The 15311-nt window shown below is 37.9% G+C and overlaps 1 protein-coding gene across 12 annotated transcripts in view; it reads right to left on the bottom strand.

The window, feature by feature from the left end:
- Zc3h14 (zinc finger CCCH-type containing 14) overlaps window positions 1–15305 on the bottom strand; it is a 54652-nt gene extending 39347 nt beyond the window's left edge. For 10 of the 12 annotated variants that reach the window (XM_015494615.2, XM_015494631.2, XM_015494647.2 and 7 more), the window contains exons 1-7: window positions 15144–15305; window positions 14748–14790; window positions 5933–6047; window positions 2576–2616; window positions 1777–1972; window positions 1021–1450; window positions 372–532 (exon numbers count right to left, since the gene is read on the bottom strand). In XM_015494615.2, the coding sequence (XP_015350101.1) occupies window positions 372–532; window positions 1021–1450; window positions 1777–1972; window positions 2576–2616; window positions 5933–6024 (920 nt within the window). In that variant the 5' untranslated portion in view covers window positions 6025–6047; window positions 14748–14790; window positions 15144–15305. Of the gene's footprint in view, window positions 1–371; window positions 533–1020; window positions 1451–1776; window positions 1973–2575; window positions 2617–5932; window positions 6048–6861; window positions 6906–14747; window positions 14791–15143 lie in introns of all 12 variants that reach the window. The other 2 variants (XM_048799147.1, XM_015494638.2) reach the window with 2 other exon arrangements.
- Between the last annotated feature and the right edge of the window lie 6 nt (window positions 15306–15311).

The raw sequence follows: 15311 nt of genomic DNA, 5'->3' as shown, positions 1-15311 counted from the left end.
GGGGGGGGGGGGGGCAGCTAGACTGGAGCCTTTTAGCTGGATTGATGTTTTTTTCTCTCATCCAATTATTTTTTTATGTTTTCTACAATTCTCTTCAATGTTAAGCAAGTTCTCTCTCATTTACCTAAGTGTTTCTTAAAAGCCAATGGAAAAATCTTACATGTGATTTACATTAAATATTTATTTTCATAATTACTCTCTTCAAGAAATCTAGAAGGCACTGGGGTATACGTTCAATAATAGAGCACTTGGCTAGCATGTAAAAGGCCCTGAGTTTATTCCAGTACAACTTTAAAAAAAAAAAAAAAAAAACAGCCACCAGAAGACTCCACTAGACAGTTAAAGATTAATTTACAGCTATGTTCAGGTACCTCCTTTCAGGCTTTGCTGGCACAGATACACTGCTGGACACGCTTCCTGTTCGGGAGCCATAATCATCATCTTCCTCCTCCTCTTCTCCATCGTGATTGAACTTTTTTACTTTAACAACTGAACTCACCACAGGCAACTTTCTCTTCCGAAAGTTTTCATCCTACAATCAGATATGTTTATGCTTACCTAGTCTCAGAAAATAATGAAGTTCTTTCACAAAACATCTTAAGAAAAAGACAATCATATTGAGAATTCACAGGGTACTTCCCCATTTCTTATAAAAATATAAACACTGCCTCAAAATACCCAGCATTCAGCTAAAACAAAACTCAGAGCTCTACATTCATTTATAATAGCTGCACAAAGCACTGCTGAAGAAATAAAAGGGGGTTACTTGGGTTAGCAATTACCAAAAACTGTCTAAAATTGACCCAAAATACCCAAAATTATAAGCTAACTCAAATGAAAGAAATCCAAAGAAGGTATACAGATGTAGTATAAAATCTCCCTAGGAGTCAGCCATGGAGAGGAAAATTTGACTGATGTAACATGTTGAATAGCAGAAAAATCAATTTAAAATAAACTTACAATATGCATTTAGTTGCCAAACTGTGGCCTAACAAGTCAGAATTACAAATACATACAAACCTCAATACTCATTTTTTCTGAGTTGTTTCTGAAGAAGGGACTATAAGTCTCTTCTAAATTGTTAAGCACTTCTGGTTCACACAAATGTCCTGTTTCATACACCCGGTTGTTCTGTACATCAAGTTGCTTGGCAGCATGAATACTGTTTTGCTGCTGCTGAAACTGCAACCTGTTTAAATGAGCACCACTATCTGCATTTCGACTTGCAGGTGGTCGATAAATTTCAATGGAAGGGCGAGAAGAACCATAAGTAAGTGTCACTGTAGGTTTTTTCTGAGATAAGGGATTCTCCTGCACAAAATTGAGGTCTTCATCAATGAGATCATCTGGTTCTGGCTTAATATCAATCACATCTTCAGAGGGTGCTGGCTCCCTCAGAGGTTTCACTGTTGACATTAGTCGGGTTGCAGCTCCTTCATCATAAGTCTGTCTATTAAAAAGCAAGACATATTACAATCAAATTAGAGCCATTATCTCCAAATCTTCAAAAAATATTAAAAATGTTTCACAAGCAAAAATAGATACTCCCTTATTCAAAACTACTTCAAAATGACATTCTTTCTTTAAACTTTGATTTACTATATTTTAAACAAAAGGTAACCATATTTAGGTCTTATCTATTATTTTATCCTAAGAATTGCTAACAATTACTTCATTAATTCAGCAAAAATTGCTGAAAACAGCATCTGAAAAAAATAATGTAAATACCACATACATACACTCATCTCCCATAGCAGGTGTATACACAACTCTTACCTGGTATTAGTGGTTTTCTGCTCCTGTGAACCTGCAGAAACCCTGGAATCTCTTTTTTCAGGTCTACTGCTAGAAATGGCAAGGGGAGATACTGCAGCTTCGTGCCTTCTCTCATCTCCCCGACTGAAACTGCTCTTGTTTGAAGGCACGTTACTATCGAAGATGTTGGTATCAGAAGACTTTAGACTAGTGGGTTCTAGAAAGAAAAATACATAGTCCTTGTAATTGACTTTTATTAAAATCTGTTCCTCTCCCATCACCAGTTCAAAAGCAATACATGTTTATTGTAGAGAACTTTTAAAATATGAATAAAAATCACCAATTACCACAAAGGTGATGTTTTGATAAGGTATACATACCCATTTCAAAAACTAAGATACATATTTTGTTCTCATTTTATTATTTTATTTTTCCCATTTTATTATTCCACATTGTCCTCATTTTATTATTCCACATTGTTTTACAGCTAATATTCCATACACAGTAATATAATAACTTATTACTACTGGGTTTTTAAGTAATTTTCAATTATACGATAGTGAGACATTTTAAGGTTAAATTTTTGCACACATCTGATTATTTCCTTAGGATTAACTGCACTGCTCCCCACCAAACATTTAAATTATTTCTGAGCTACAATAAATTCACTGTTCTTACATTCAGAAAAATGTGTTTCCTTACAAAGTTCAAATGAGCCACTGTTTGCAAAGTTATGGGTTTTTTCCTGAAGCAGTAGTACTTTAGAAGCATATGCGAGTAAGCAGGAATTCGAAAAAAACCTCAATGTTATAAATCTTACCAGTTGTAACAGAGCGAAGTTTATCTAATACACCATGAAGCCTAAAAAAACAAAAACAAAAACAAAAATAAAGCCTCCCTTAAGAAAAATTTTGTTTCAAATGCCACTTTAAATTTGATATTATATTCAGATATTGATATGACATTTAATGGATAAATGGTACTAAAATCAACTTTCTAGTTTCAACCTTTTAAAAAAGGCTTTTTATAAATACTATAGAAGTCAACTGAAAAAAAAATCATTAATTTTTTTCTTCACAATTTTTAACATCTAGCCTCTGTAAAAATAAAGGCAATGAGATAGGGGGAGAGCTCACTGGCAGAGTTAGAAGTTGTTAGAAGCATGTACAAGGCCCTAGGTTCAATCCCTGTCATCAAAACCAAGGGAAAAAATGATTCAAGTGGTCTCCAAAAATACCACCTTGCTTCTTAAGAACTAAAGATTCAACAGTGCTTACAGTAAAACAAAATTAAGTATCCCAAACGTCTAATACTGCTTATTGTTACAACTGTTTAATCAGTTTTTGGACTTTTTGGTACTAGGGATGGAACACAGGGGTGCTTTACCACTAAGCTCCATCCCCAGTTCTTTTTACTTACTTTATATTTTGAGACAGGGACTTGCTAAGTTGCTTAGGGCCTTGCTAAACTGCTAAGACTGGCCTCAAAATTGTGATCCTCCTACTCAGCCTCTCAAGCTGATGGCATTTGGGGGTGTATGCCACTGCATTCAGTTATTTTTCTTTTTTAATGTTAGGGATTGAACTCATGACCTCACACATGTGAAGCACAAATTCTACCACTGAGCCACAAACCCCGCCCCACTCAGCACAACAGTTTACATTTATTTTAATAACTTACACAATTTCTTGGACAACTTAATTCTAGTTAATAAATGATCCCAAAATATACCATTTCAATGTAACTATTATTTTCAATATTAATGCTGTAAACAAACATAGGCCACAACCTTGCTTTTAACATAACCTATTTTAGAATATTTAGTAGGAAAACTGCCTTGCAGTCCTTCTAAGAGATAAACCCCAAACACTAAAATCTCATAATATTGCTTCATTAAGAACCCCAGACACATCCAATGTCCCCATATACATAATTATGAAGGCTTCAAAAAAATCAGAATAGTCTATTTGTGGCTGGTATTAATAAACATTTAGGAAAGCAAGAGGCCAAAAAGAAGATGAATTATTGAATGTATAGCAAGACGAAAAAGTTGAATTAATTTGATTTTAAATTCAGTTTCAGATAATGATTATGTTTATTTAAGAAATATGTTTAGTGCTAGGCACAGTGGTGAATATCTGTAATCCCAGCTACTCAGGAGGCTGAGGCAGGAGAATTACAAATTCAAGCCAACCTGGGAAACCTGGTGAGACCCTGCTTCAAAATTAAAAATAACAAGGGCTGGAATGCAGCTCAGAGGTTTCATTCCCCAGTCCCAACAAACCAAGGAAGAAAATTGTCTAGAATATTTCATCAAATAATCTGGAAAAGAATCTACTAGTTCAGTGTCCCACCTTAGATTAGGTGGACTCAAACCCAAAGTGATCCAAAGATCAGGTCATAAAAAACATTTATGAAACAAAACAAATACTTGGATTGCTAAAGACATTAAAAAAAAAAAAAAATCAGTACTCAAGTATGGTACAATTCCGCCAGGCACAGTGGCGCACACCTATATTCCCAGCAGCTTTGGAGGCTGAGGCAGGAGGATCACGAGTTCAAAGCCAGTCAGTCTCAGCAACTTAGCAAAGCACTGAACAACTCAGCGAGACCCTGTCTCTAATAAAATATTTTTTAAAAGGTCTGGAGATGTGGCTCAGTGGATAGGCACCCCTAGGTTCAATCCCCAGTACCAGAAGAAAAAAAAAAAGAATGGTATAATTAACCCAGTCAAAAAAGCATCATGATCTTTTTTGGCATAAGCAATAAGACTAATTGCAATAAGTTGGTTAGGTCGCCCAAAGTGGGCAATGTGTCTGTGTGTACCATCTGAAGATCACTGTACTCTAACAATGTTCTCCAAAATTGCACAATATATTGAGAATTTCAAGGTGGCTTCACAAAAACTGTAAAAAATACAGGTACCCAGTAGGATAAAAACAATGTGAAGACAATCTGGCTTAAAGGTACTAAGTTATTGGGCATCATCTCCATCCTCAGTGTCTCCTATTTGCCAAGTCTTTTGTTATTCAAATTAAACAAGCCAGGTACTCACACTACTCTGTCCCAGTGACTTTCTCTGTAACTAGTGGTTCCTAGTCTAAGAGCCCTCATATGAGTATTTCCTACCTCTATTCTCAGCTATCTTTACCCTTCCCTATTCTCCAACCTGGCCTTCTTAAATTCAAACTTACGCTTTTAGTCAGTATTTTCAACTAGAAACGTATATTGTTTGAAAAGGACAATCCAGATTAAAAGAGGAATCTGTATTGAAAAACAAAGAGGCTTATTTTACAAATTTCATATTTCAAAGATGAGTGAAATTTTTGTCAAATGAAGGCATACATAAAAAATTTAAAAAGCTGGGGTTAGGGATGTGGCTCAAGCGGTAGTGCGCTTGCCTGGCATGCGTGCGCCCCGGGTTCAATCCTCAGCACCACATACAAACAAAGATGTTGTGTCTGCCGAAAAACTAAAAAATAAATATTAAAAATTCTCTCTCTCTCTCTCTCTCTAAAAAAAAAAAAAAAATTAAAAAGCTAAAAACTGAAGGGAAAAAAAACCAACAATGACTCAGGAAGCTAAGGTGGGAAGACCACAAGTTCAAGGCCAAACTGAACAACTTATTAAAACCATGACTCAAAATAAAAAATTTTAAAAAGCTGAGGATGTAGTTCAGTAGCAGAAGTAGAGCCCCTGGGTTCAATTCCTAGTACCACAAAAAAATAAATAAACAAAACAAAAAACAAACAAAAAAAACAACAACTTTGGAAAAAGCAATGCAGGAAGCCAAGCCAGTCCAAACAACATTTGGTATTTTCAACTGGTCTGGATGGGGGGAAAGGAATGCTAGTATGTAAAAGTTTATAAAAGAAACCTAACAACTATAGCTGAGATACATTTTGAACCCTATAGGCCAGGCATACCTATAAGCATTTTACATGTATTAGTTCATTTAACCGTCACAGCATTCTATAAAGCAGGTATTTTGAACTTCCATTAAACAAATGGACAACAAAGCAAGATCAACTTTGGCAGTCTGGGTCCAGACCCAGTGCTTTCATACCTTGCAAACTGTTTTGCCACACTGAATCTTAACTCAACTGTCAAGGGCTCTTTCCACCTACTCTGACTTCTGCCAAGCTTTGTTCTGAGTCATAGATATTCAGAAACATACCATACGGTGAATCGAATTGTGTTGTTCCCTAGAAACAGGGACAGGTCCTCTGTCATTTGGTCCTGACTTTTCTTGTTGGCCACCATCACCATAATGTAATCAGGAAGTTCTTCATCTATTTAAAAGGAAAAGTATATCAAATTTTTTTTGTTTTCCTCATTATTTGTATTTAGAGTTGATGTACTTCAGCATATAGATTTAGCTTTAAGAATTAGTATCTATTGGAATTAGGTTAGATAGAAAAACTGAGCTTTGATTTTTTCCTCTTCATCTCACGAGTTCTACAATTATCAGAAGGATAGGAATTAGGAATAACTGATGAATTCCTAGTTATAAATCTAGACATCCTGGGCTGTGGTTGTAGCTCAATGATAGAGCACTTGCCTATGTGTGAGGCACTGGATTTGGTCCTCAGCACCACATAAAAATAAATAAAATAAAGGTATATACTGTCCATCTACAACTAAAAAAAATAAAATAAAATAAAAACAATTAAAATTTAAAAATAAATCTAGACATCCTGAATTATATTATTATTAATCTTGAGAATACATCCATTTTCTTGAAGTTACCTTTTTAATAATAATGTTCATTAACTTTAGAAAAGCTTCTATAAAGAATAACCATTATGTTTAATTTTCTGGTCTTTAATTTTTCAAGGTAATATTCATTTTTCAGGAGAACACCTTTATCTCTGATGAAGGTAAAGGCAGACTTCAATTAGTATAATAAACTTCCAGTAACATGAAATAAAATAAAATCAGCCCAAACTACATAACTTAAAAGTTTCAATCTTAAAATTAGGTAGGAGGTAGTAGTATTGTAGCTTAGCAATAGATCATTTGTTTAGAATGCACAAAGAATGCCCTGAGTTCAATCCCTAGCACCACTAAAAATATATAATAATTAGTTAAATAACATCAACTCACTTTTTTATACTCTTAGTGATAACCTTGACAGTGAGGATGAAATCCTAGATAAAGAAAAACATTTAAAAAGAACATCTCCAAAAATAAAAAATAGGTAAAAACCATTATCAGAAACTCTAATCACTACCAAGCAAACAAAAAGGATATTTCTTTACTAAAATTAATTTCATACCTAAAAATACTCATATTTCTATGTAGGGAGAAATGTTCATTTCAGAAGTATAATCATACACTTGTTTCAAAGAAAAATATCAAAAGTCCAGTTCAAAAGATATAAAATATATTTAGAAAGCACAACCTACAAAAGGAAAGGGAGGTCAGAATACTTCATGGAAGCATGCAATATATGAAAAGATACAAGGACTAGTCGATTTGTTTTTCTTTAGTACTATCAGAAAGGCTCCCACTGCTTTCTAGCAATTATAGTAAAGAAGCTGGGAGCTTGTTTATGCATGTACCTACTACAAGCCACTACTGGTAACTCAGAAAGGGTCAACAGACAAGTTGAAAGTCTTGAAAGTTTTTCTTCATGTCAATGATACAAACAGACTATTCTTCTGCTATTGCCATGCATTAGTTTGCATTTCCTAAAATTTTATAAAATTACTGTGGACCTCAGTACAGGGTAGGAGCAGTGAAAGATGTGAGTGAAAGATACAAAGCAGACCCTAAAATTTTGGGGGGGTGATGATTTTTTAAATTTTGATGGTACTGAAGTCCCAGTGCTCTGCACATGATAGGCAAGCATTCTACCAATGAGCTAAACACCCAGACCTATATGTTCATCATCTTGATTTGTGAGGAAAGTTTTGGATATATACATGACAAGAAATACCAAACTACAAATTTTATGTGCAATTTAAGGTATGCCAATTATGTCTCAACAAAACTCTTAGTAATTCATAGGTTGTGCTAGGCACAGTTGCATATTGCTGTAGCCCCAACTCAGGAGGCTCAGGCAAGATGATCACAAGTTTGAGTTCAGGCAACTTAGCAAGACCCTGTCTCAAAAAACAATGATGGGAAATGGCTAGAGTACATGCCTAGTATGCTTGAGGCCCTGGGTTCAATCCTCAATACTGGGGGGGGGGGGGGGGGTACGACGACACACAAAAAACACGGAAATCTTGGGTTGTTTTCTGAATAGATACACAATGAAAATTAAGAATCTAACAAAAAAATTTGGATTAACATTCTGCAAGTTATAAACCCCAAATAGAATATAAGGAAGGCTTGCTGAGTGTGTTGGCATGCACCTCTTAATCCCAGTGACTCAGGAGGCTGAGGCAGGAGGATCACAAGTTCAAGGCCCGCCTCAGCAATTTAGCAAGGTCCTGTCTGGGAATGTAGCTCAATGATAAAGTGCTCCTGGGTTCAATCCCCAGCACTACACAAAAAAGGAAGACTTCGAGATAATAAATGAAATTAGTTTCTGAAAAACTTTTTAGAAAATCAGGTTTTCCTGGGGATGAAGAAACTCCAAGCATTTATGAAGCTAACAAATCAACAGTTCAAAAGGAAGAACAATGACCTTAGTGTCTCTCCCCAGCTTCCAATGGGATATGTATATTTCTTAGCCTGTGAGTATCAATCCATTTCCACTAGAAAGGTTAGCTGTCTCTGGATTTTTCTTTTAACCCCTCTTCCAGGACAGCTGATTCTCTTCTAGGTATCCCCGTCTGAAACTTAAAGCTTCCAATAATTCCCAGCATTACCCAAGAAACATTTTACCTCTTCACAGTTCCTAGTTCCTTTCTTACTCATAGCCCCCGACTTTCACCTTCTCCCATGGCCCTTGCAACCTCCATTTCTAGTCACCTTCTTCCAACCAGTTTCCATTGTCTTATAAATGAGATATGCCATTTGCCATAGACCTCTTTCTATCCCTGTAAGGTTTTACCTTTTCAAATGATGGGATTCATAAATGTAAATTAAACAACCACACAATGTTTTCTTCTCTGATCTAATCTGAGCAGTGCAGTTTGCTGCTTGGACTAATGGTCTGAGTTTTATTGGCATGCAGTAGAAGAGAAGGCATCTCATTGAGAGCTGAAATACATTTTTCCTCTGAGTTGTAAAGGGATAGAGAGAAAGATTTCCCACTAACTTCTCTTTCTTTTCCAGCCTGTCTTTGAATAAGAAACAGACCTTTTTTTTTCTTTTTCTTTTTTTTTTTTTTAATCTTTCTTTTTGAAATGTCTTCTTTTGCTCCTACTTCCTATTAGTTAAAGTTTAGGGATGAGAGGCAAGTGATACAAGAGATTGTGTTGGACCCCAGAAGAGGAGGGATCATTATCTTTCTTCTCTTCCTCAGAACCATAAAGATTGGTGACCTGACTCATTCCCTATTGATGTGCTGAGACTGCACTGACTCTAAAAAATCTGTTCCTTCCAGCATATTGATTCTAATTTCCTTCATAGATGTTAGACAGAAATTAGAACAGTCTTCTTGGGACAGGAAGGAGGTGGCTGTCAGCATCTGTCATATACCAGGGTAAATCTGAAGCTGAGACAGGTGAAACCAGAACTCTTCTAACATGAATCTGCAGCTCTGTTTTGTATCCAGCCCCACAGAGGGTCCCCAGGTCCTGATAATCCTCCTCTAGAGTAACAGAACTTGGTGTTGTACCTCATGGGATGTCAAATTTGTCAAGACACTTTTGTCCTTAATATCATCTGGGGAGCTTCAGGGCACCTGACTTATGTTAAGGAAACCTTTACTTAAGCTGTATTTTGGGAGCCTTTAGGTGAAGGTCAGGGTAATCCTTAACACTATCTTGGATCTTCTTTCTTGTTAGTACTGATGAACTTTGAATTTACAGAGCCAGTCCCCATTGAACTCTGGGAGGAAACTCATAGTTCACTCTATCTGTGGTCTGGAAAGACTAGTAGGTGAAACCATAAATGGTTCGGAGTAGCTGGGGCTACTTAACAATCTGTATCAGCAAAGGTGTTGCCAGGATAGTCTCTCATCTCCCGGACTGACTAATTGTGAGATCTATTTCCCCTTGGTGAGATGTATTGAGAACATTCAACTCTAACCAGGGAAAGGATTGAAACCACACTTCTGGGTGCTTTTCCGAATGAGCCAGATTCTTAATGCTGTAGGGCCCTTATGTTGCAGACATGTATGGAATAAAGACACCGGGTCTAGCTGGCCTCTAGAACCTAAGAATCGTAATTGCTACCTATCCTGCACTCTCTGGGCTCCCATTCCCGCTGTGTGTTTTACCCTCATCTCCCTCTGTCCTGCCCACACTGGAGGAGAGTGTACAAGCAAGAGCTTATCAGGAATTCTGGAGGCAGCTGATCTTCACAGGACATTTTCTGGCTTACTGCCACAAAGCAGGATTTAGCCTAATACCCAAACATTGCAAGAGGTGGGCCCTTGGGAGTTGCCCTTTCAGTACTGCTTAAGGACTTTAATTGTTAGGGGGTGGGGTGAGGCATAGCCCAAGGACAACAAATCTGATGTTCCCCATGACTCCTGTAGCCTCAGAAATTGTCAAGTGGCTAGCAAGTGGCGGGGTGGGGTGTGTAGCAAAGGTGTATCTCAACCCTAAATTACTTCTTTCCAATTCCTCTGCAATCTTGTCTCCTAAGCTGGGTTCATCTGTCTTATTGACCTTTTGGGAGTTATGTCCCCAAAGCAAGTTCCTAAAATAAGAAGCAAATTGGTAGTATTTGTCTGTTACTCACTCTGCAGCAACAGACAATGAAAGGTAACTTTGTGACATATGAAAGACTTGTTTACTTCTTTCTTGGTCTGGAAAATTTCTAGAAAAGAGGGTGTGCGTGTGTGTTATTTTTTGACTCCCATCAAAACACTCAGCACAACCTGTAAGCATCTGATTTACTAGCACTTTACTGTTTTGTTTTTCCCTCTTGCAAAGTCATTTTTCTAGTCCTTCTGCCCCATTCCCTGTAATAAGTCGATTTGGTTTTAGGGGAATTCTGTTGTGAGACAGGCCTCAAACCATAGCTCCCCTAATTGAACCCTTTGAAGTCAGTAGTCATCCCTCCCTAACTCTGGGTGNCTGGGGATTGAACCTAGGGGTGCCTATCCACTGAGCCACATCTCCAGACCTTTTAAAAAATATTTTATTAGAGACAGGGTCTCACTGAGTTGTTTAGTGCCTCACATTTGCTGAGGCTGGCTTTGAACTTGCAATCCTTCCGTCTCAGCCTCTGGAGCCACTGGGATTACAGGTGTGCACCAACCTAAAATAAAATTTTTAAAAAGTGTTGGTCATGTAGCTGAGCAATAAGGCACCTCAGGGTTAAATTCCCAGTACCCTCCCCCTCCCCCCCTTAAAAAAAAAGAGAAAGAAAAAAAAAAGAAATAGGCAGAGACAGAGAAAGCTGTACTACCACATAAACTGCTTGGACATATTTTGGTGGAGTTCTAGGAGTGCGCACTCCAACCCAATCTTTAGTTCACAAAATAAGTTAATAGCACAGAAACAGTAAGAACTCAGAAGACCTGAGCTCCCTGATCTAAAATCTGCTACTGACAAGTTCTATGTAGTCCTCAAGACTCCATTTTCTAACCTGTAAAAGGAATACTACTACCTATCACCTCAACCCCAGCACTGTGTTCAGGGACAAATGTAACAATATAAAAATATTTTTGAAAAACTACAGAAGACATTATTATTATGTATCATATGAATTAATGTTACAACAAGATTTTTAACAGGCTCAGAATTCTTTAATTACAATCTGATAAATGATCAAAGGTCACTGCATTTTGGCTCAATAAGAATGTGTTTGTGTTTGTGGGCTAGGGATGTGGCTTAAGCAGTAACGCGCTAGTGCCTGGCATGCGCGGGGCGTTGGGTTCACTCCTTGGCACCACATAAAATAAAATAAAAATGTTGTGTCCACCGAAAACTGAAAAATAAATATTAAAAAAATTTCTCTCTCTCTTCTCTCTCTCTTTAAAAAAAGAGAAAAAATAATGCGTTTATGCTTTCACATGTTAGAATTAAGAAAGTTTATCACTAGGTTTTCTGTGGATTTCTATTTTTGAGCCAAAACAAGTTCACCCCAGGCATCCATTAAGTGTTGAATGAAAAAGAATAAATAAATCCTGGTTCAGCTTCATCTTCTCATCAGTGAAAGTCTTAACAATCCCAACAACAAATAATTTCTTAAATTTGTAAGCAATTCATAAACTAAGAACTCTCAAACTTTAATTTATCACTAAGCTATATTCCCCGCTCCTTTTAAATTTTATATTGAGACAGAATTTTGCTGTTGCCCAGGCTGGCCTTGAACTTGTGATCATCCTGTCTCAGCTTCCCTAAGTTGTTGGGATAATTGGCATGTACCAACACACCCAGAACTGTCTATTAATTCATTTATAATAGATCAATTACATATTAACAACAAACCAAATTATACTAACATAAATAACATTTTTATTAAAATAACTAGTTTCTAAAACAAAAATATAATGCAAAGAGTGCTCTTGTTTTATATTTTAAATCTCTTTAACATCTACTTTAAAAGACCAGTAGATTCCAGCATCTAGTTTATTTCATTTAATCTCTTTTAATACTGTTCACTTGGAAGAATATAAAGAAAATCTAGGGTCACATAAATACACACTTGCATTTCTACAACCTTCACAAATAATGTGAATATTATTCTGTTATACTACACTAAAACTCAACAAATGGTAATTTACTAAAAGTTAGCAGCAACATGAAATCTAAAACTACATCAAATACCTTCTTACACTATTACAAGAAAATCCACTGATTGAGCCTGTGCTTTTAAGGACACCCAAATGAATTTATTTAACATTATGTACTGATCACTAGGAAAATACTGGTTCAGTGAGCTAGAGAATCACTAACATGTTGATACATTTCATTATATATATAAAAATTACACTTGTAGCCAGGTCTTATAGTGCACACCTGGAATCCCAGCTACTCAAAGAGGTTGAGCCAGGAGGATGGTAAGCTCTAGGATATCCTCTGTACATCAGCAAGACCTTGTTTCAAAATTTTAAAAAAGGGCTGGGGATGTAGCTCAGTGGTAGAGTGTCCCTAGGTTCATCCCCATACTGAAAAACACACTCATACACACATATAAATATTTATTAAAATCTCTAAAATTTCACGAGAAATTGTTTTAGTACTGGAAATCAGGTTCATGGACGCAAATTTTTTTCAAATTTTTCCAATTTTCATTTGAAAGTTCAAGCTGGCATCAAAGACCAACAGTTCTTTTTTCTTCTGTCTGCCAATACTCAAGTACATGTAACCAGTTATCAGTTCTTTATGTTAACATGAGGGGCTAAAGATGCACCTCAGTGGTAAAGCACATGCAAATATGAGATCATGGGTTTCATCCCCAGCACTAATAACACACACAAAAATTTAAAGATGCCTCATGAAAAAGGTGGCTAAGCCAGGGTTGGTGATGCATGCCTACAATTTCAGCAACTTGGGAGACTGAGTCAGGAGGATTACAAATATGAAGCCAGCCTCAGCAACTTAGTGGGACCCTGTCTCAAGATAAAAAATAAAAAGAACTGGAGATATAGCTCCATGATTGAACACCCTTGGGTTTAATCTCCAGTACCTCAAAAGAAAAAAAAAGTGATTAGTTTAATTCTCAACTCAATCATACACATGCCTTTCCTTAAAACAACCACCATTGTTTATTCTACCACAGAAGTGCTTTATGAGCACTGCTATTTCTGCAAAAGCAAAATATTAAAAAGATGGAGTGAAAGGCCTAGATTTAAAAAATATTTTTACTGCTTGATTCAATGGCATACATTTGAAATCCCAGCAAGTAGGGAGTTTGAGGCAAAAGAACTGAAAGTTTGAGGCCAGCCTCAGCAACTTAGTGAGACCCTTTCTCAAAATAAAAAATAAAAAGGACTACAGATGTAGGTCAGCCATAAAGTACCCTTAAGTTCAATCCTCAGTACGGCAAAAACAAAAAACACTTAAAGAGAAACTAGCTTTTTCTGTTCTGTAAACTGCCAAGTAGGGAAAATAGGGATTTGAATATGATTTCTGATAGAATCTGGCTTGACTATCTTGATTCAGGCTAAAAAAACAAGCAGTTTTACCAACCACTGCTTTTCCACAATCCAAGTGAAAATAGCAAGTATCTTCTTAGTATTAATATGAAAGTAGTTTCAACTTCAGAGATCCTTAGGGTCTCACACTCTTTGAGAATGCTGTCCTAAGTGGTAACAATTATTTATAGGAAGTACCAGCTTTGACGTCAACAGACTAAATCCATAAAACTTTGCCCCTGATTGTACAGGGAGATATTACCACTTACCTTTCCGTGTTCTCCTGGGGATTATCATATTAATGCATATATAAGCACGCGCACACACACGCATAAATAAAATAGGCACAAAGCCTGACCCAGAGTAAACATTCAATATAAAAGAACAGGGAGAAAGAGAACCCTTTATTGTTGCAAGAAAGAAGAAACACTTGGAAGAAGATAAAGAGATCTAAAGATAAAACTCACTGAGCCATTCCAGGGCAAAAGCCAGGAAGCATCAAACATTCATGTCCAAAGTAAAAGTTCTGAAAATAAAGGTCAAGAGGAAAGTAACAAAAGGAAAAATAAAATAAAATCCAGAAAATGGAAATAGGAAAGAACCTTAGTGGAGGAAGCTACACTGTTTCAAACTACTGTATTAGGCTGGGGAAAAAAGGTTGCAAAGAAGAACGTTCAATAAAATGACGGGAAAGTAACCAGGGAGTATCAGATTTGAAGAAGAGTAGAAAGCAGAAAACAGAATGTCAGAAGTACGATGGGGGGAAAATGCACTCACTAAAATTCAAGCAGCTGCAAATTAAATTCTAGTCGGCTAACAACAACGACAACAAAATACTTACCAACGTAAGCTCCTAATTCTTGCAATTTCCCCTTAATGGCACTCTAAGGGAAAAAGAGCAAATGTGCACGTGAGAATGGCGGCTCCAGGAAAACGACACCCGGGCAGCGCTGAGGCGACTTCGCCGGTGCCTCGCCTCCCGCCCCTCCGCAGCCGGGTGGGGGCGGGGAGGCGCCTCGACCCCCGGCGGCCCACCCGGGACCGCTCTCCGCGCCGCTGGGGGTAACTCGCCCGCCGCAGCCCGGACGCGCTCTCCGAGGCCGTGGCCGCGCCAGGACCGAGGTGGCCCGGGCGAGAAGCGCCCCCGGCCAGGCCCGCCGACCTCGTTACTCCTGGCAACCGCCCGCCGAGGCCCCGCTTCCCGCCTTCACCAGGTGCCGGCTGACGCGGGCCTCACCCTGGATCTTGCGGCTGATCTCGGTGCCGATCTCCATGGCTCCGCGGAGGGCGGCGGGCGGCGGGGACAGCACTGCGCAGCACTTCGTTTACCTGGGGCCCGCTAAGGCTTCCCACCCCGCAGGCCAGCCACCGCCGCCTCCAGCGCTGCTCCGCCCCCGGCCGCGCG

This window comes from Marmota marmota, unplaced genomic scaffold, assembly GCF_001458135.2.
Source record: "Marmota marmota marmota unplaced genomic scaffold, marMar, whole genome shotgun sequence".
In the NCBI taxonomy this organism is placed as follows: Eukaryota; Metazoa; Chordata; class Mammalia; order Rodentia; family Sciuridae; genus Marmota; species Marmota marmota.
Note: the sequence above shows the minus strand (reverse complement) of the source record. Positions and strands in the feature narration are given on the sequence as shown.